We start from the raw sequence: 22679 nt of genomic DNA, 5'->3' as shown, positions 1-22679 counted from the left end.
GTTACACAGCATTTGACCTGGAGACTTTCATCCTTTCTGCAGTGAAAATTCAATGCGAGTCTTGCAAAAGACTTTCTTTCCCAAAAAAGAGTTGTCTTTGTCCAGATAAAGGGTTTTACCTTAGCCCCTCACTTACCTGTGGATGCTTTTGTAAGAGATCAATATTGAACATAAAGAAGAATGAATTGTTCTTAAATAGAATTTTTCTGTCATCTCAACTGTGATGCTACACTTTTTGGTCTACTGCAGAGAAGATTCTGTGCAAAATTTTCATTATCAATTATATGTGCAGTCTCATTATAGCTATTTTATGCTCTAACAAACTTAAAAGCCTCCAAGTGTTGACCTGATGCCCAGTCAAAGACAATTGCTGGTCCTGTGAGTCTAAATGTAAACATTTTGTAGGTGGAAAAAAACCAGACAAAACCAAATGACCAACAAGCAGGATAAGTAAGTGAAGGAACAAGCTCGCAAACTTCAACTGAGATTTACAAGAAAGTATATGAGGAGAGGGAGCTAGCAGAAAAGGGCTAAAGCAGGCCTTTTTGCTAACATCCCGTGATCAAATCTAGCCAGAAAGCAAGCCAAGGCCTACTGGACTGTGATTCCTCTAACTGGCCCCTTTTCTTCTCCCACAAGACACCCTGCCTGCCTGCCTGGATATTCTATCCACACATGCATTACCAGCCCAGAAATAAGCTGGCTGGCAGAGACAGGGAGAGGACATCATCGTGGTTATGGAAATGGAAGATGCTGCAGAGTACCTTGTACTCCCAGCCTGGGATACAAGAAAGGAAAAAGGTGTATGACTGTGTCATACAGGAGCATTTAACAGCTCTTAGTGTGTCCCAAAGCCGTGCTTCTGTTTTGTCCTGCCCTAGCTGCAGTCCCAGTTCTCTCAACTACAGTCGTGATGAGCTGAACTCAGAAGGGGAAATTCAATTAAACCTTGTGTTGTACTCCTGGTGATCCCAGTTGTAGCTGACACAACTTTCCTGTCCTACTCACATATTTTAGATTGGCTGAACAGAGAATACTGTGTGACTGCTGTCACTCTTTACTAAATGAGTGATGTTAGTAGATGATCCAGCAATTTATGTTGTCTTGGAGCAGAAAAGTGCAGTTCACTATTTTAGGATTTTTTCAATAGCCTCATATCGAAAATTTTTACAGCCCAGGACTTGATACAGCCTGAAGTTGCGTGGGGAAGTTTGGCAGGTGCTTTAATGTCTCCTTAACACTGATAAATTCATCCCTGCTGTGTTTAGAAGCTTATGCAGTTCTCGTGGCTTTCCACATTCATGATAGCAAGGTAATAATAAATTACATCATGTTTTGTTATCTTTATCAGTGATCTAGGAAAAAATACAACCATCAGGTTGATGACACTGTAACATGCCATTCACAGAATATCAGATGCCACCAAGAACAGAAAAATAACAAAAGTAAGTACACAGATGCAAATTTTTTTTTTTTTTTGTAAACTTACATGTCAATTCTCCTAAGGTGCTCTAGAGACTGTAAGAAGAGAAAGAAATGGAAGACTAACAGCCAGAGGAGACATTTATAATGATTTGCAAATTACTGAGTCACTAAACTGATAGACAAACTGTAGTTTTTGCACAACCCCCTATGAAGCACCCCTTCACTACTGTACATCCACTTGTCACCACCCACAGATTCGTTAATCCTGGCAGCAATACAAACACAGACTGGAAATCATCACAGATGCAGACAGTTCCATGTCCTGCAAATGCAAGCAATCGCATGAACATCATTAGGCTTCACAGACCAGGTGTGCTAAAACACTTTGTAACATCTAACAACAGTAAAAAAGAGTTTTTACACAAGTCACCAAACAAATCCGAAGTGTAACAATGTGTATCCCCAGCAGAAAGCCTGGAATATCCCCACAGCCCCCTTTTTGTTTTCCGAGTAAGCTTTCCGAACGTGACGCCTGCGCTGTGCTCTGCAAACCACTGGAGGGTGGTAGCACACTGTCTGCCTGCCTCAGAGCTTCCTACCAAGAACCCAGAATGAACTGCCAAAGGCAAGAAGCTGAATTGTAAATGTAATCAAAAACACTCCTCCCACCCCAGCTGTACTACTTACAGCTATTTCTAAAACATGGTGTGCACCTCAGTCTGAATTCCTATGCTTTACTGCCTGAGGAGTTTGGAATAATCTTGAAAGTGGCAGCTGTAAAACTGTACCTTGTTCTTGGTTTCTACCTTGGGTTTTTCTTTTGTTTCTTAAAGATTATCTCACTCAGAAACTTCTTACTGATTTCATAACCCACTCTTGTAATTACAAAATGTAGTCATGAGTCTTCTGGGGAAATAAAAAAAAAAAAAAATTAATTACATACAGGGAACTTCTAAATAATTTGTAGCCAGCCACTTCCCTTTCCTGTAACATAGTTTAAGAAAATCCCTGATATTTATTTTAAAGGACAACAATTTGCCTCCTTCCATGTCTCTTCTAATAAAAGCTTGATTAACCAATATACAACAAATAAATATGGATATTTTTTAGTATCTTCTGAAAACATTGCCTATGAGTATGGGTGTGCTGCTTCATATCCTAGATTCCAACACAGCCTCTCTTGACAGAAACAAATTTGCAATTTTAATTCCCTTCCATACATTAAGCTTTCTGCAAAGTGGTTTCATGATGGCCCAATGCAGAACTGAAAGTTTCACACTGCTCACACAAAAGCTTCACACTGCTCACACAAAAGCTGTTCCCACACCTCACGAAGGCACTCTGCAAACTCCGCTGCTTGGGTTTCTTTTCCCCAGTACCACATTACAGATTTATTGCCTGCCTGCCCCCATACACCACTCTGTGTACTCAGGTTGCCTCTTGCTGCTGGTTATCTTCTGTGACACTGGCCACAGAATTTTGTCTAGACAAGATTTCGTGAAGCAACTGCAGAACCACTGCGGGTTTGCAGATTCACACCTCAACAACTGAAGGTCTCTCTCTCTCCTGCAGGGGCTCAGCACTGAGGATGCCAAATATTGAAGGTGAAGTTAATGGGCTGCTTTGCAACATTCTGTGCATGGTTGGACTTTGAACTCCTGGGTATTTTCAGAAACCCTGTTTTTAAAAATTGCATGTTAGGAGGTCTGACAGGGGAATCTGGTATGAGGATGACATTGCTAATATTAAATATTTTTCCTGTTCTGACATTTTTCTCCTTATCCATCATTTAGCAAAAAAAATGACAATGTATGTCATGTAAACAACACCCCCAGCTGGAAGGACTTGCTTCTGCTCTCACCTAGAGCTAAAGTAATCATGCAACGTTTTCTGAATTCTTTCAACAATCTAAAGAAATACTTTGAACCAACCTTTATCTTGAAGTAATTACTCCTGCAAAATAAAGGCTAAAATTATTAACTAGAGACTGTTGTAGAAACTGCCCCTCTGCACACAGACTAAAAACTCACACAAAAAGACCTTTCTTATCTGAAACCAGACCCAAAGAATCCAGACAGCACTTTTGCAAAAGAACTGGAGCAGTGTATCCTGAAGTGAGCTGAGCAGTGAAAATATGTCAATAGTCTGAACATACGGCTCAGAGTTATTTATCTTAGGGAGGGTGTTTTCTGGTCACTTGTTACAGTACTAATGGGCTCAGGCTCCACAGTAAGCTGTTCACTGCTATCAACCTACCAGCTGGAGGAAAGCAGCTGCCATGGCAGTTTGTGGGAATGGAATTTGTGCAGTGGGTGGAAGAGGAAGAAATAATAGTAATAAAGGACAACAGGGCTCGGCACACATTGGGAGTAAAAACAGCCTTGTGCAGATTTGAAGTACTCATAAGAGATGAGAATTCAAACTGTGTTATTTGAATAAAAGCATTCTGGGCCACTCTGCCATCTAAACAACGTGTGGTTACAGCCTGTACCCGAGGCACTGCATTTTAAGGAAGGTCAAGGCATGCCTTACCACATCCTGCTACAAGACGAGAAGTGCCCCTCAGACAGTCCAACAGAATGTGCCAGGTCTCATGGTTGACAAGAAAAGGGTTTCATCTGTGAAAACACCTATGCTGCATTCTCTTCCCCAAACACATCCCAGAGCACATTCAGAGAGGAGTAACTGAGCAGGTTTACAGAAAATTGAGAAAACATATTTGTCACTGCCTTTTGCCAAAAGATACGTCCCAGAGATGAAATTCTTGTAAGGATCAAGAATAGTTCATAATTAGACCCCTGCTAATTTTATCACTCAACAAGGAAATAAAATAAATTTTAATAATCCCATGTCACATGGTGCATCATATGGCCCTATCTATGCAGAACCTTACCTTGATCTGGTTAGCTCATTGGATGAGCTAGTACAAATCATTCTCTGGCAAACCTGTCCAGAGTTTACCTAAAAACTGTTTCTGTCCCTAGGAGACAGTAAACAAAGCTGGAATTCAAATGGATGTCTGTGATGTATTTAAAATACCTATTGAAAATTTAAAACAGAACCGGAAATGGGTGTATTTCTAAAGTCACACAATTTAATTCACTTTTATGTGCAATATGCATACCTAAATTAATAAAAAAAAATACATAATGAAAAATCTCACTTTGATAAACATCTTAAGATTATCATCTGCAAAGAACTAATTATTCAGTTTTATCAAAATCAAGACTGCACACTATTTTTTTAAGTGACAGTTAAAACCACCAGACTTAAGTGATATAATCAGTATGAACTCTTCACAAACATACAGTTTTTAGCTGTGTATGACATCAATTAGCAAACCCTTAAAAGTGCAAAATAGAAGTTGAGAAATTAAAAAGTATAAAAATTTAGTAATTTAAGAATCTAATTTCTAAAATGAAGTAGCTATTTTTGCCATATGAAGTAATATGGAGAACACTTGTCATTTACCAACTAAAAGAACTTCAGTACCTGCATCCTAATCATCCCAACATAGAGTAAACAACAAAAAAAATTTCTATGCTTTGGAAATATAGGAATAGCCGGATCTTATGTCCCTCTCATCCAGTGCTCTGTCTCGGACAGAGGCCAACACCAGATGCTTCAGAGAGACATGCAAGAAACCCCATTGCAAATAGTTACAGCATAATGTCTCCATATTGGGTGTCTCCTTCTAGTTCCTGTCAGCTAGAAATTGTTTTACATCAGTATACAGAATGCAGAAGTACTCGGCACAGTGTTTATTTTCCAAGCATCATCTTTGAATACTGAAAAAACATTAACCAACTCTTTTTTCTAATAGATTCTTCAGTTCTACCCTGATCTTCTCTTTTTAAATTGCTTTTTCTTCGCTTGCCTTGTGAGATATTTAAGAAAAAGATGATTATCTTCTAGCACAGTAAGCTTCAGCTACCTTATCGAAAAAGATAATCTTGAGAGATAAACTGCAGGTAAAACATTAAACCACTGATCAGGACTGAACTATCACCAGAATGCAGAACTATGGGGAATGTCTGGTAGTAAGAAAAGAGGCACACATCTAGAGCTCTAGAAAGATTTACTTCAGGCAAATGCCTTTATTATTCAAAACTCAAAAAACAAGCAACATGTGGACAGCCCATAAAGAAACAAGGAAAAACAGGGCAGAATCGAAGTCTCCACTAACTTTTATCACAGTTAGTCAAGAAAATAAACAGATGCTACTGTTGTCAGCTCTCCCTACAGTATTTCTACCATCATTCTCTCAAAAGGATCTAGTTTGTCACTTTTATTCTCTTTGCAGCTAGTTGACACCCGCCTCTATCTACTCTGTGTTTCTGAAAGAGCAACACATCTAATTGAAGGCATGACATTTCCTCCAGTCACTAATTAGCAAATGCCTTTAAATCTCAGTCCAGTTCTCAACCAACAACTTACACACACACACACACACACACACACACACACACACACACACACACACACACACAAAGAAAACCATGAAAAGAAGAATCAATCAATCAAACCGCCATACGACATGAGCACAGACCATAACTTTGCTGCAAGGGCAGTTATGCTGAGATTTCACTTTCCAACCATAGCAGGGAGAGGTGCTGCATTTTGCAGTATGCATTCAACAGACAGTACAAAAGCAGCCATGACACATGCTTAGTGGTGGATTTGAGATGGATTGTGCTGGGGTCAGAGCAAGCACAAGTCCTTCCTCCACTACAGTCGCCATAAAATAACATCCCCCAAGAGTCTGTACCTGAGTCTGTCTTTGAAAACTAAGTAAGATGGGTTCCCTTTGCACATCTGAGTGTATTTTGTTCTGAAATAGTGTGATGGATGTAGCACGAAGACTAGGATAGCATGGTAGAAATAGGAAAAGGAGAAAAACTAAAGTGCAAGGCGGATATAGCAAGATGCTGGAGCCCAAGATTACATTACATAGCCTTGTACACCTCTCCATTTCTTTTAGTCCTTCAGTCATGTCCAACTGAAGTGAAATTTCTCTGAAGATCTGTTGTTTTAGGCACCTAAAACATAGTCATAATATATGATCACAGTTTTGTTCAATCACCTTCTCTACAGTATTCATCACACTGCTTAATTTCCTCGATGTCAAATTGTCTAGCCTGCTGAGAATCCGTCTGAATTGTTACAAAGATGTGGCTTGGTTTAAATATGTTTGTATACCAAAACCCTGTTATTTTTAAATACATTGTTGTTTAAACATACCTAGACATATCTTATTTTTGCAGCTATATATACAGTATATACACATATGAATTGCATGCAACAAAGACTGAAAAAAAAAGCTGATACTCTTAATTGTGGCTTTAGCAAGAATATTGACTTCCCATAGCTGAATACCTACAGTTACCTTCTCTGTCTTTTAATTTTCCCACAAGAGAGATTCTTTTGATGCAACTAAATAAAAATAAAACAGAGGAAATTTGTGCTGAGGAAAGCTACAGTGATTAACACAAAACTACAGCCTAGTGCTCTGGTAAAGAGCTGAGGGAAGCTATTAATTCTGAAAAACCTCCAACTAATACCATATGTTGCAATTTTGACACATACAAGTTGGAGCAGATGAATAAAGATCTGAATAATTCCTGGGGAAAAAAATTCTTTTATTTTTTTTCCCAAGTAGTTTTAATAAAATGCTACAAGAATAAAATTAAATTAACAAAAAAAATTAAAATATACTGAATAAACTCATAATTATCCCATTTGTACATAATTTAGATCAATTACTGGAATTTCTGTGTTCAAGAGAACATCACTGTGTTCAAGAGAAGCCATTTTTAGCATGCATTCATTCCACCAACAAGCAAGAATCAGCCTGTGAGCAGATCATTCGCACATCAATAGGTCCCAGGCAAAATAAATTTGAGGCAAATAGCAACTGTAAAATTGTATGTGTTAGTTACGTGACACATAATGATATATATTAATCAGATCATGAATAGCAGCCCCCTCCCATTAGAGCTGGTAAAATTACTAACTTCAAAATTAAACAGTAAGAATGGCATTTGCTCAAAACTCCATGAATAAAAATGACTGGTTTAGGTCAATGCTTGAGTTGATTATGCTCTTAAAATTTCATATTACTAGCTATACATTGTGTACCAGGGTACCAATCTATTCACATTTTCTTTAGTTGCAAAGCTAATATCAAGAGATTCTCTTAATTAATTTCAATGCTTCAGCTACTCAGTCCCTCCATGGTTATAATTATTGATGAGATCAAGCTGTAGAACCAAACACTGAAAGGGCTGAAATAAAAAAATGAAAAGGAGGCCCCCTAGTTCTTAAAAAATCTGAGGCTAATGAACTGCAGGATGGGGTAGGACTCTCTAACTAAAATGGAAATTAAATCTTTTGATGCAAGTTGCATCTATAAAACAGCTCAGACCAAACTGTTTACTTCAGCCTGAGAAAGCACAGAAGATCTGTACCTCCCAGAGCTCATGTCCATGGCTCTGTGCAATAGTGGATAACACTACTAATACCCAGACCTAAACAATCTCCTGAATTCCCTTTGCTTCCGTAAATGCTACGAGCAGAAGTAGCCAATTTGGGTACTAGCAACTAGTTAGAAGAGGACATAGTTTTCCTTTAATTTTCTGGTATAGGATTTTTCATTTGCTTCTTAAAAGAATGGAAGTTAAAGCAATGACAGTAAAAACATCTCATTCCACTTCCAGGAAGGATTTGCTGCACGGGGGGTGTCCCAGCAAAGTATCATGGTAAGAAGGCTTTTAGCAAGCCAGAGGTTATGTTATGGTTTCAAGGTTAAGAGGCACGAGAATTTCTTGTCAGAAGTCCATGGGAACTGGAACAGCTGTGTGAATACAGCTGTGTTTTGAATGGAAGAGAAAGACATATGGAGATGACAAGCTAGCACAAATTCTACCACTATGAGAAAGCTAAGAACTGGTATTCTTGTTGTGGCACAAAAAGCAAGATAAAATTATTCTGCAAACTACAGCGTGCTCTCTATATACAGATAAATAAGCAGTAATGTTCTAATACTCTCAAAAATTAAGGATGCAACTGTCTGAACAAATTAGTCCCTTGCATCCCCAAGGCACCACAATTGGACATAAATGCTATAAAATTATTTTTACTTTAAAACCTTTAATATACACATTCTCCCTTGAGCCCCAAAGTTATTCTCTATAATGACATGACAGCTGATGAGAAAGTAATAGCTTTGTGCCTTTGTGCATACTGGTGAATTGTCTGACCCTACGTATTGCCAGAAATTATTTGAGGCTACTGATGTTTTGAGACAGTTTACTGGAAGACAGATAAAACAGAGCAGGTGTAGCTGCACCAGAAATCAAAAGGAAATGTAGCATCATCTTCCATATTAAGGAGTGCAAAGTATTGACCGAATTGGGTTGAAAGGGAACTAATCCCAAAGCAAGTCAATGATACCAGACCTACACAATATTTGCTATCACTTCTTATCATAACTGTTATTAGAAAACAGATGAGAAAGGCAGATGGTTCATACTTCACAGCACAGGGCAATAAGAATCAAACAGCAAGCAATACGGTAATGACTGCTCAGAGTTTGGGGTTTGTTTGTTTGCTTGTGTTTAGTTTTGTTTTGTTTTTCCAGAGAGACTCTGCAGGTCGCTTCTGGCTTGTAGAGCCTACTCTGTCAGGAGAAGTAATTTCTAATAATGACCACTTTTGATTTCACAGCAACATTTCTCTGCAGGCTATATAACTTTTGGCAGTGATCACCATACTCTTAAATAAGGATTGTAAATACAAATTACCAAGCTACCATTGAACCCAAAATAAAACAATACCCTTAACATATTTTGCTGTCATGAATTTTTCATACATGCTACCAGATTTTATAAAAAGAAGATTTATCCACAAAGCATCCCATTATAAATTAATTCCTCCAGTCATATTTTTCAATAGGTACTTTTTCTATATGACTGTGTTGACCACAGAGAAGGGAGCTGAATCTGTCTCTCTCACACATTAGGTAAGAGACTTAACAACTGACTTTAGAGTAGTTGATGACTGTTTTGTAAAAAAAGGCACCCTATGAAGTGATAACTCCAATAGGGGGGAGTGGAAGTGATGTATCCCTAGTGATACCTGAAGTCTGGGAGTGAAATGGGACTTAAGATATTCACTTTAGACTTTCCTTTTGTCTATCATAGATCAAAGCAACATTCTGATTTTCTTCTGCTGCTTCCATAGACAGTTCACATTGTTTTTAAGGAGCCTGTAGAATTGCTGAATCTCTGCCTTACAGCTGGGCATTACCCACAAGTTGTCTGTTGGTTCAAACCCTACCTTTGAATTGGTTACGAAGCTCCTGCTGATCCAATGATTTCATAGCAAACAGAATATCTTTAAACTATTAAATATTTGCTTTTGATCTAGTAGTTAAATCAGCATTATATCAAACAGCTGAAATCTTTCCCAAACTGATTTAATCACTAATCTGACCACAAAGGGGCACTGATAGGCTTGAACTGACTTTTACTTTGTAGGGAAATTCGTGCTAACCTGTTCCCTAACGTCTCTCCAGGGCCTCAATACCCTGTTCTGGGCAGTTGTGAAACATGTACCTCCAAGTGGGATTTAAATCTTTGAATCTTGTATGAGAGGTAAAGCTGGCCTGCTTATTTTATCACTCTTGTTTATTTATAAAATAAATTATATCAAGCAGACAGAAAGCTTTCCATCTTTCTCTAATGACATAGCTAGATACACAAGACGTTCCACAGAGTTCAAGAGTGTAAAACTCAAGAGAGGGACCTTGTATCACATTTTCAGTATATAGGCAAATATAGAATAAAAGAGGAGTAAACATTTAAAAGATATATGTACACATTCAAAATAAATAAGATCAAGTTCATTTCATTATCAGCATTTGGGTTTGCTTCTGTTTAATTTAACAGAAACATATCACTCTATTCCAAAAGAATATTCCCAAGCCTCTATTTTTAAAAAGAATGGATTCAGATACCCTTTTTATCAGAAAGAAAATTAACCTCAACAGGTACATAATGCTTTCCTAAACAAAAAAATTGACTTGGCCTTCCTTAATGACCAAGAGCAACCACATGGTAACAATGTGCAGTATTGCTTATGCCTCATATAAATAAGACATTATTTGTAAATAATTTCAAAAATAAAATTGGGAGAGAAAATACTCGTCTCCAATACCACAGAATAATCTGTTGAGATAATACATAAAAGCAAAACATCTCATCAGATACCAAATGTCTCAAACAGCAGAATTTAAATATGAAAAGCATTTTGAAGTATAGTGAGACACTGTTAAGAAATTTCCATTTGAAGATATTTCTGCATTTTAAGCTCCTTTTGATACTTTAATCCATTTTATACTCCCAGTATTTCCATTCAATTCCTGCTTCTACGACACTTCAAACCAAATTCAAGAGACATGAAATGTAGGTCCTAATTTACCAGGACTGCATCCTTTTAAAAAAGTGGTTTTCTCCGGGTGAAGCTATTACCTGAGAGAGTTCAGTAAGGAACTCACACAAGCTTCTGGCCACTAATTCTTTCCATGATAAAATCACTTTATAAATTCTGCATTATGGATTGCAAATGCTGAGAGGTAATGCTACAAATGCAACTGTATTATTTATAACCACAGACAGATGTAACAGAGACCACATGAAATAAACCAGACACACAAAGCAATGCTTAATATTTAATCTCTAAATTTATATTGAGCCGAGTCATTAACCTACTCACATATATGAAACGCTTGCAATGCCTGTTGATCAATGCTTAATAGGATTACTTTAATGCAAAGACTCACTAAAATGATTAAACTAAGTTTTATTTGATGTCTGGTGCTTTCAGAGATTCTCTAATTAAATATCTGTTGCGCATTGGCACAAATCTACTGATTTAATAGCGATTATCTTAATTTATGTTAACTTAGTATGCTCCACATTGTCACTAACAGTTGTATGACATGATATTACTAACATGATTCTGCTATAAAACCTTATACTTTGACAGAAAAATTGTTATAAAATCTTGAGGGTGCATGAAAAGCTGAAGCATAAATAAAGATGGTCATTCACTACTGAATCAAATAGTTTATTTTATAATTCAATCATGCTTTTGTGATACTGAAAAAAGCAAAATTATAGATATCTGTAATTAAGTTTGGTGCTCTGTAATTTTTTCACTTCAGGAGACCTTCAGAAGTAGGAATGTTAGAAAGGTATTATGACAAAATTCATCATAATGAAACAATGCACAGTCAAGAACCAAACTTTAGGATTTCATATTATGAGTGATGAGAGATTAAAAATAAAAAAATCAGAACCAGTTGAGAGATGAGACCCTTCCACTTGTAGGATATCACTTCAAATCCAGGTCTAATGGCCATGGAAATGCCATCATCTGGAGCTGGTCAGAAACTTTCACTTTAGGGGAAATAATTTCCTTTTTGTTTTTTTGAATAAATTTGTTTCTTATGGAATTGAGTAGGCACTCTTCTCTTGAAACAAAATCTGTGGTCTTTTGTTTAGGAAGCATTGAAATGAAACCTGTTTTCAGAATTCCTCAAAGCTTATTAGCAAAATTAATAAATATTTGGTCAATTTGGCCATTTCCACTCAGCATACAATGGAGCTGACAAGAATTGAATTGTTTTCAGATACAAATGCTCATAATGTTGCTGCCATTATGACCAAAGAATACCAGACTTTTGGAAATTTTGATTTGCTGCTGCCAGGCCAGACTTAGTGCTGGAGACCGAAGGCTCTCAAGGACTAGTACAGAATCAAGCCTTTGCAAAACCCAACGCTTTCAAGGTCTGGAAATCCTAGAGTCTGTAGTGCTTTTCAGATCCTGCATCAAGGAGACAGAATTGTGGAGAGTTCTGGCATTAAGGGCTGTCTGTCCCATAGCACTTTGGTCTCTGGTAACCACCCTTTGTGCCAATCTTCTGAAAACACAGCCTACCAGGGAATGCTGCACAGTTGAGGTTCTGGGCTTTGTAAAACCTTCCAAGAAATTTGACAGTGTTCCATTGGAACTTCCTACTTTTGCAAAATATATAGGTTTTGACCAAAAAAGCACTTTCAGTGATTTTTTTATAAAAGATGCTTGGGTGAAAAGTTAACAGTCCGTTCTACTCAAATGATGGGTCTCATGATCATTCTTTCCTCCCTTGCCTTGTCTTTGCTACAGCTGTCAAAATGCTTGGTTTACAAAATAGCTTCTCATAAACTCTTTAGTGCTTCCCAAATCTTTGAATGATGGTGATGACAGTGCACACACTTAGTAGGGATGGTATGTTTAGTTTAATGTAACACACAGAGGATGTCAAAGTTGAAGGCCATAAATGCCAAAGAATAAGTAATTTTAACATTAAAATTTTTGGAAACCTTGGTTTTGGTTTCTGAAATGGGTATGACTTATAAGAAAGGATCTATAATTAGATGCTGGGTCCATATTACACAAGACAAATATTTGTTAACACTGCTTTTGAAGGGAAGAATGTTGCCAGCATATACTGCCAGACAGATAAACTACATTTGAGCACTGCTTTGAGCAGAAACCAAAATATCCTGCCTGAAAGAAGAGGCTAATTTTTCCTGTGTCAGAAATCTAAAACATACCTGAGAACCAATGATAAGCTGAATAAGGTGGCAATCATTCAATTAAGAAATTACAGACTTGTAGGAATTCCATTACGACGCTAAGTCTCTCAGCATTCCATTAGTTTCTTTCAATTTAAAAAAAAGGGGAGGTGTAATGACAACAGACAGAACTAAAAGTGCCTACTTCTGATATAAAATTATGCACATTTTCCATTCCTTTTCTCCTTGCTAGTTATAAATTTTGTTCACCTTTTTAAAAGATGCTGTATTATCTAACATAACCAGAAAACGGCTTTTGTTAAAAATACTGCTATCTGTATATTCTCTTGAGGAAAGTAGCTGCTGTGATAGTACTTGTTAGATTAAAGGTTTAAGCAATTGGGATGAAAATGGAAACATATATACAGAAAGAATCCCTCAAAGATATGCAACAGGCAGGGGTTTTTAAACAATTATCTTCTTCCTGTCACATTAGTTAAAATTTATCTGCCATTACTAAAACCTAAGTCGATATAATTAAGTTTTTAGCCATCTTTTTGTCTATGTACATCTGTTTTGATTTCCAGCCAACAGGTCAGATCTACCTGGCATTTGAGAACTGTTTTGTTTCCTATCACAAGCTTTGTTTTCCAAATCAACTTCAATTCCGTCTTCAGCAGTGGTTTATCATCAGGGACTTAGTAGAAAAGGAATTTCATTAGCTCTCATTTCTCTGAATTCCTGCTACCCATGCAAGGCTGGAAAAACCAAAATGTCTTTTGCCATAGAAACACTACTGTGTATGCATATGCTAGTCATAAGTAATAGTTTCTACATGTTTTTCAAGGACTCTCACATTGAAATTTATTTTAAATCAAAACTTGCCCAGTTCTAGATTCACTCAAACTTCAAAGATGTAACAAAACTCCAGGATAAGAGCATTTTAAAATAAAAATTAGAAGACAAATGATCCATTCTAAAGAAAACAGCTTAGCAAACTCTTTACCTTCCCTGTACTGACAGCCTGTGTAGCATTATGTTGATTTATCCTAGAAAACAGATGAGTGCAGATAACATACATTTGCCATTCAGGATGCAAGGTCACTCTGTATTTTAGATTCCATAAACTAATTGAATGTACAAGTGATTAATTTGCCCAAGAGTGTAACAGTTACAACAGATGCAGCTGAATTTACTGTGTTACTTTGTAGTTGCTGTCCCCACACTGGTATAAGCATCATTCTCAACCAGAAGTTACGGGCTCAATGTAAAAATTACTGGGTGAACTTGCCTTCGTTATGCAGGAGCAAAACATGGTAAGATTTCTTTCAGGCTTAAAAATAGGCAGATGAACCAATAACAAAAAGCTGAAGATAAAAATTCTAAACCAAAAAACTACTATTTGTGCATTTACATTGTATGTGTGATAAAAGAGAGTCTATAGTCAAATCCTCTGCTGCTGCAAATTAACTAACTTAAACATAAGAATAAAATCACTGGAACTTATTAACAACAGCAAAAACAAAACCATTTTTGACTGGCAGATGTTTCTTTAATTGTGCTGGTAACTTTACACAGCCATTCTGGACATCTGACACTTGAGAATAATTAAATTCAAAAGCGCCATACCTTCCGAAGAGGTTTGAGCTTGGTCTCCATTATGAAGTCATACTTGCAGAGTTCACAGCAGCGCGTGTCCGAGCTCTTAATCCACTGGTGCAGGCAGGCCTGATGAACAAAGCGCAGGGTCCCTGTGCAGCGACATGGCGTGATGAGGGGACTTTCATCATCTCCCTCACAGTGACAGATCCTGACAGGAAGGACAAGCAAGAGCGAGTGAGGGAATTTGCCAACCAGCCATGCAAAGGCACTGCTTTCTTATCTTCAGACTTGACATTTCAGATTGAGGCCCAGGAACATATTCCTTGTTCCTTTCTGCCATTTCGTAATTTCTCTTCACTTAGTTATTTCTCTTTGAATTTGCTATGTGATCTGAAGGTGAATCAATAGAAACAACACTGTTTTTCCCTTTTATATATGGTAAAACCTTTAAAACAAATACCAGAGCTCTTTCTAAGAGCAGAATAGTTCTTGGTCTGTAAGCAATGCGAATCAAATCCTCAAAGGCAGACAAATCTAATCCACACTGAAAATATCCAGCATGAGAAATGCAAAAAGAAGACCTCTTTGGACATTAAAAGAATCAGAGAGCAGTTTTAAGTACTCTGGAGTCATGCATAGGGCACAGTGTGTACACACATGCACACACTTTTTAGGAGACAGGTGGTAAAAAGTCACGGTTGTTTTTTTCATTCTTCACTGTCCCTTTGAAGCAGACAGCTGTACTACCTGGGAAAACAGAAACTACAGCTCTAAGCAGACCCTAAGATAGAGACTGGTCCCAGAACAGTTTTACCTTATGATGGGATACAGAGCTTTTCACACTGTGGTTTTCATGTTGCATAAAGTGATCGGTGTTCTAACATCATAATCTGATGGGTTTCTTCTGTGACACATGTCCAAATGTCCTGCTGATCTTATTCTATTTTCAAACAATCTCCTGATCATACCAGGAAAATATTCACCCATTGAAACCAATGAGAGCTTTGTTGGTAAGCACCTCTGTGAAGGCAGAGAAAGCTCTACGGTGAGCAGAAGGCTTAACTGAACACCTGAAGTTAAGGAGATTCACTTCAACAAAGAGTAACTCCCTCCCATCCCCAAACCAGAAAAACACACCAAAGCACCCACGCCCTAATGGGTGTCTGAAGTGTCAAATTAGCATGCAAGGGAAAGAAAAAAAAAAAAAAAAGCTGAAGCCTGAGTTCTTTCAAAATAGAGAAGTAGCAGTAACAGCACAGATCCTGGTGTCACACAAATGAAACTTAGGCCTTAGACACTTAGGAACGGTTCCCTCAGAACTGACACATGCAGAAGCATCTGAACATGTCTGAGGAATAACTCACCCTTTTACACAAAAAGCTGTGACTGCACCACAGTCACAAAGGGGGTAGGAGAGCCCTGTGATGAGATTGTCTTCCTACTGGTCAGGTTAGGGAAGATGGGTGACCTTCTTCCTAGGAAGGCTGCCAAGTCTACAAGCTGGGGAGGTGAGGGGAAGGAAATTTCGATGTCTACATGAAAGATCTATGGATCAAGACTGGAAGCTTCATTATTCTTCCATGGTGTAGCCCAGAGCCACGAGAAAATGAATATGATAACATGAAAGCAGAGCAAAGCTGCTTTGCTGGATATATAAAGAGAACAAAAAAATCCAACAAATAAATGAAACTCTGGAAACCTGGTCCACTAAAGACAAGCTTCAGTGTCTGCAGTGGTGCTTGTAGAGGATTTCATACCCCATAGCAATGGAGGGAAGAAGAAAAATACCCAGAATTAACTTCTTACACACTCTCATTTTTTGAGACACATCTTGCAAGAACTCAATTATAGTCTTGTCTTTACTAATCCAGCCAAGCTAGGTGCATCAGTAGCTTAGTTCTTAAATGGAAATTGCCTATATGGAGATTTCTTATTGAGCCTCAAGCCTAAGCAGAACTAAATTTTCAAAACACCGAATAGTTATTTTTCTAACAAATGCATTCCCAGCTGAGAGTTAAATAGAAAACATTATTTTCTTTTTAAATTAAAGCTATTCCCCAAAGGAAAACCAGTATTCGTTGTTCATTTAAATTCAAGCTATAAATAATTTATTTTACAGCCTTAGCATTTAAACTATTTAGAAATTAGACAACTAAGCTGTATACCCAAAAGCCTTTATTTCTACTACTGCCAAGATTGTTTAAAACTATTTTCAGAGCTAAAAATACAAGCCTAGAACTCCACTGGGTTTTTCAATGAAGTGACACTGCAAATTTGAAATTAATAGAAGTAATCTTTAGTCCAAATACTTCCACAGAGAAACACTATATGCATTATACATTCCATTTGTCCTTTTCTTGGACAGAAGTTAAAAGCCAAATGTATAAAGAACAGAGTGACACTAAGAACTTATATTATACAGAAGTTCAGACTAAATAATCTAATGGCCTCTTCTAGCTTTATATCCATGAAATATGTAACTAGAATTAAAACAAACTTCAATAGGAATTAAAATCCAGAGAAAATGACCAAAGGGATGGCTTTCATTACCTTGAATGCTCTTTGGTCTCTTTGGTGCAATTTAGCTCTTCATTATTTGTTTAAGCAGAATAAATTATCTTGAAAGAAATTTGTGCTACCTAAACTCAGAATGACAGTCTAAAGATATATGGATTTCTGACAGCTATGGTAACAGACTCCTGGCTAAATGTTTTAACATCTCTTAAAACTTGGATCAGATAACTTACACTATCTTCCTCAGCCATTAGTATCAAATCACAATTTTGTGCATCTTTGCCCTTTGCTGCATTCATCTATAATGTACATCATAAATATCACAAATTATAGAAAATATATTGTAAACAACGGTTTTGAGAAATTTGTTGTGCAAACAGAATGGAGGTGGGGATACAAAGCACAGACTGACCTGAACCACATCTAAACCAAATAGGAGGCAGAGAATTGCCATTCTAGTTTCCAATTGTCAAATGTTCACAACTGTTTGAAACTTTCATGCATCAGATTGATTATTTACAGGGCTGAACTTATCCTGAGAGGAAAATGTGCTTGCATACTTTGGAAAATAGTTGCATGGAAAAACATGAAACACTCTCTACAGTAAAGAAAAAAATATATAAGTTGTTAAATCTATACTGATTTATTTACAAGTTGTAGTACAGCACTGATCATGCTTAAAGCTGCAGTTTCAGCTGCTCAGACACACCTATAGACTGCATATACTCAGCTTGTCTCAACTTTCTAGTCCTTTAGTAGATAAATGGCCTTCATTATAAACCAATACTTTTGACTATCTGTAAATGGAAGGTAAGAAAATCAGCTATTTGACCTTTTAGTTAAAAGTCCTTTATACTCACAAATTAAGCCTGCATAACTTTTTTTTTCTTTTCTTTTTTTTTTTTTTTTTAAGGTTTGACAGCTTAATGCTTTAAAGATTCCTCTCTATGAACAGGACCTTGCTTTTCCAGAGGAAAAGATGAGCACAAGGCTCCAAAGGAGCTTTTGCTCTATAAATCATGTGTACACCAGACAACACAGGATATGTGATCCATTAGTTGATCTTCCGACTCAGATAAACCAAATTTTGTGTGTGTATAACATACACCTACAGACACATCCTTATACACTGAGATAACAGAATATACATATTTCTTTAAATAAAGCTTAGTGTGAATCTTTATGAAATAATACTCTAACAGTGCTGTCATCCTTATGTTTAGGTTTTTGCTTTATATGCCAGTATTTTAATTACCTAGCACAGATTTTTCTAGCATAGAATTGTTTCTACAACCTTCAGCACACAGATGTACCGAAAAGAGAAATCAGTGCCAACAGTGTGCATATATCAGATGGAAAAAAATATCCACAAAAATTCTTTAAAGGATGTTCTTAAACAGTGGGTTCACATACATTGCAACAAATTATGAAAAAATTTTTCAGGGAAAAAAAATAAAAATTCTAAAACTGAAAACACATTTTGTATAATTCATATAAAAACTGTTGCAGAGCTCTTGTATGTTCCCTACAAAACAACAGCCCCCCAAACAACACCTCAAAAAGAAACAGAGTAGTTCAAATACTTCAATTCAGAAAATTTTTAAAGAACAATGTATGTAAAAATAGAAAGTTAAAGAAGTTTACTGTGAACATTTTAGAATAATTGTTCAGTATTTCTTTTTGTTCAAAATGTAATTGAATTTAAAGCACATTCAAGGGAAAAGAGCAAGAGCTATCTTGGATGACTGTCCTTCACTTCTGATAAATTAAGTTGGGGTTTTTTTCAATATAAACATTTCTTACATAATCTCAGTTCAAAAGCTTAAATAAAATCAGTATGAAACAAGGACTTCACATGCTAAACTTTCAGGTTTTTCTAACTGAGATTTATTCTGGCAAAATCACAGCAACCAAAACTGAAGTCTAGATGATTATCATCCAAGCTGCTTATTCCAAGAGATACAGGTAGATTCCAAGAGATTTGTAGCTTTTCCTTCACATGTAGTTAACTGTTTTACTCTCATTAAAGGGAATAGCTGCTAATCTCTAACCCTATTGGAAAAATAGCAGATTCCCTAACCTGTCTTTCACTAGTCCACCTGACTCTTCAGTAACTAAGAAAACAGACTGATCTCACTCCCTCTGTAGTGAAGTAGAAAACACACTTGTTGTGCAGGACTTAGTGCTCTACTCTGACCCAGCTGGCAAGTGCTCATCTATGACAGTATCTGTATAATTCCATAGATGACTGCTGTCAAAGGAAAGTGATTAAAGATAAGAATCAATCAGCATGCCCCTGTTTCTGCTTCAAGCCACATTAGTAACCTTGTCAAGCAGCACTGGCAGCAAAGTGTTTGCAGGAATTCTGCATCACCAGATCCTGTGGATCCTATATTTGCAATTGACACTGCATCTGAATATCTGATAAAATTTTCAAGGATTTTTGGGCCATTATGTATAGGCAAAGGGTTTAGCTATGGTAATGTAGCACAGATAGCTTTTACAGACTTCCAAAGTAAAATTTCAGCCTCATAAACAAATGTACAACCTAAGGGAATGTCTCTGTGACTTTAAAAAATAGAAGTGCAGATGGGGGCCTGGGCATACTGGTAATGGTGTACAATAATGCTTAAGGGCTATAAATGATGTAATAATGTAAAAATTGTATTGTTCTTTAATATTCCTGGGTACTGTACAGCTATGTCCATGCTAACAAGCATTGCAGTGAAAATGTAACAAATCTAGGAAAGCTATTGAAAAAAACCAGCTAGTGCTAAAACCCGAGGTAACTACCCCAGACACATCTTGGTGGAGGTTGCTTTGATATAATACTGATTTTAGGCTGGACCAGGAATACACCTTGCAGTTTACTTTCACTCAAAGGGAATGCAGCTGGTGAACCCTGAGACCAAGCCTCAGCATGGTAAAGTAATGATGAGCATATGTGCTTCAAAAGCAGGCTCTTTATCCGACCTAAGGCACTAATGGAGGCCCCTTTACTCAAAACTAGGAGGAGCTACAGCCTTGTGACTGTGGCGTGTTTACACCAATTGTGATGCAATTTCTAGGCACTAAATTAATGCAGATGCAGATGCTCAATACCCTTACTGTCATGTTCCTGAGGATGGAAGTACACCAGTAGAAAAGAAATGCTTTTGAACTTTTAACAGATCTCCCTAATAAAAGAGGGAAATATTTTCTCCATATAAATATGCTCAAAGAAGATAATGCCTATTCCAGAAATATTTCTAGTGAGAAATTATTGAAAAGGCAGTTAAATCTTGCCCTTCACTGGAAAGCACACATGGACTCATAATGATTATGCAGAGAAAAATTCTTACCCTGTTCAGTGGGTACATCTCATCTCATCAGCGGGTATATCTCACTGTTGCTAAAGGGAGCTGAGTCAGAAAGAAACAGCAGAGCTGGAAAATGTTGGAGCAAGTGAATCCCTGGATTTGATTTTTGGCTGTGAGGATTATTAGCTTCCAGCATGAAATACCATGAGCTCCTAGGTTATCTTAATTGAACCAAAAGGAACCAATTCCACAGGATTGCAAAAGGAAGCACAAAATTGCTGTCACTACGGTCTGATTTTTTCTTAGGAAAACTATTCTCTTGTCCAAAAAAAGGTCATTTTCTCTTTTGCCAAGTTATAAACTGCTTACAGTGCTCTTAAGTAGCTAGCACCTAAAATGAAAGCAAACATCTTTATTAAAAACTCCCAGCAAGTAATTGTCATTCATAAACAGAATCCACAAAAACATCAAACTCTGCTCATGCATAATTTATCAATTGGAAAAAAAAGTTAAATTCACTGAATACGTTCAGCTTGCAATAGGTTACAGTGTGCCATGTTTCTCTTGCTTTCATTTTACAGGCTTTTTTTTTTTTTTTAATCTCATTTCCATTCTTTGCACTTTTAAATCACAAAGTAATCTAAATGACAAATTGGTCTTACTCTCCATTTAAACACAGTGTAAATGAAGCGCATTAATTCTCCATACCAAATGTAATCAATTTGTATGGATCTTCCCTATCACTCCTGCCTTTCCATTATGCTATACAGTCAGCTGTCTTTACCTGACTAGAGGAAAACACATTTTCAAAATGTTGCACCACACTAGTGGAATTTCATAATGGCCCAGGGAAAGCTTTCTCTTCATTTCTGCAAAAGCGATATGAATTTGTATGAGACCCAAAAGCAAACAATATTACCAAAAGCACACTAAATATTTTATTTTGTCAACATTTCTTGTCCTTCTATGAATCTTCCATTATATGTGATAAATAGGATATCTAGCCATCCGAAGAGTTACAAGTAAGTGCTCTTCAGATGCCCTGTCAGTGCCACTCAAGATATGTGTCTGACAGGATTAAATGCACCAAAAAAGTTCAAAGAACTAGGAACTGCATCTTCAGATTCAGATTTCCTCCCATCCACCTAATGAAAGTCAAAGCTTTAAGGAACCAAACTCCATATAGAAAATGGGTAAGCTTTAAGTATTTAGTGATAGGACCCTTAAAACCAAGGGTCTCCTCTCACCCTTGCTTTCTAGTGGGAAGTGGTGCCATTTCACCTGTTTGCATTAAAAATAATAATAGGTTTTGAGAGAAAGGAGTAGAAGCCAGGACTCAGTTGTCCCCCAGATAAATGGGTCTAACCACAACAAAGACATGCTTGCCCTGCTTTGGCTCTCCTTGCATCTTTGTGAATCATGGAGAACTTCCAAAAGTGACTGTATAAGCAGATGGCTGAAGAGGTGACAGATGGGGCTTTGAACCATCAGACAGAGAATAGAAGTAACCAGAATTTCATATTGCTTCGAAGACTAATGAACCACCAGACCATCATACAGAGGAGGATATTCCTCAAGAAGCAGAAGATTCATATCAAAAAGTCACCTCACAAAAATAAGGCTCTGAATGGGAAAGTAAGTAGCAGTCCCAGTTCTTTTGAAGGAAGGGGTGAGGAGGACGTGCAGGACAAGATTCAGAGACTCAGCTCCTAATGAACGTATCATCCTGACACCGCAAAGTACGCACTAACATCCCAGGGAGAAACAGGGTAGAAACCCTCTTCAGCCAAACGTTAAAGGCTGGAAGTAGAGCATTTCCCTGTTTACAGGGATCTTGGAGGGCTCTGGATGGTATATCAAGTCTACACATTCTACCCTACAGTTTATTCACTGGATCCAACATCATGGTCTCAGTATAAGTATTTAAAATGAGTATTAAATATCAGCGGTAGAATTTAAAGCTATAAATATATCCATCTATTGTTCAGCTTTCTCTTTTTTTTCCTCAAGGACTTGTTTCCTCCCAAGCAGCTTTCTACCTGTTGATTTTGTGAGCACTCCTCTACCTGAATATTTCAGAATGTAAGGATTTTAATGCAAGATACTATTTTTTTGCAGGTTCTACTAATTAACATTATGAAAAAAAACCTCTGTTACAACACTTGATTTTCCAAAGAGAAACTACTTAATCATATTACTTCTTGTCACGTGGAATATA

General features: G+C 37.1%; 1 protein-coding gene across 7 annotated transcripts in view; it reads right to left on the bottom strand.

The window, feature by feature from the left end:
• The window catches only part of MARCHF1 (membrane associated ring-CH-type finger 1), a 231764-nt gene that overhangs the window by 8196 nt on the left and 200889 nt on the right, over nucleotides 1-22679 (bottom strand). For all 7 annotated transcript variants that reach the window (XM_050338310.1, XM_050338314.1, XM_050338316.1 and 4 more), the window contains one exon: nucleotides 14676-14856. In XM_050338310.1, the coding sequence (XP_050194267.1) occupies nucleotides 14676-14856 (181 nt within the window). The remainder of the gene's footprint in view (nucleotides 1-14675; nucleotides 14857-22679) is intronic.

The sequence above is a fragment of the Myiozetetes cayanensis genome, unplaced genomic scaffold (assembly GCF_022539395.1).
Source record: "Myiozetetes cayanensis isolate MyiCay16 unplaced genomic scaffold, myiCay2020 scf7, whole genome shotgun sequence".
In the NCBI taxonomy this organism is placed as follows: Eukaryota; Metazoa; Chordata; class Aves; order Passeriformes; family Tyrannidae; genus Myiozetetes; species Myiozetetes cayanensis.
This window is presented reverse-complemented; position numbering and strand designations above follow the sequence as displayed.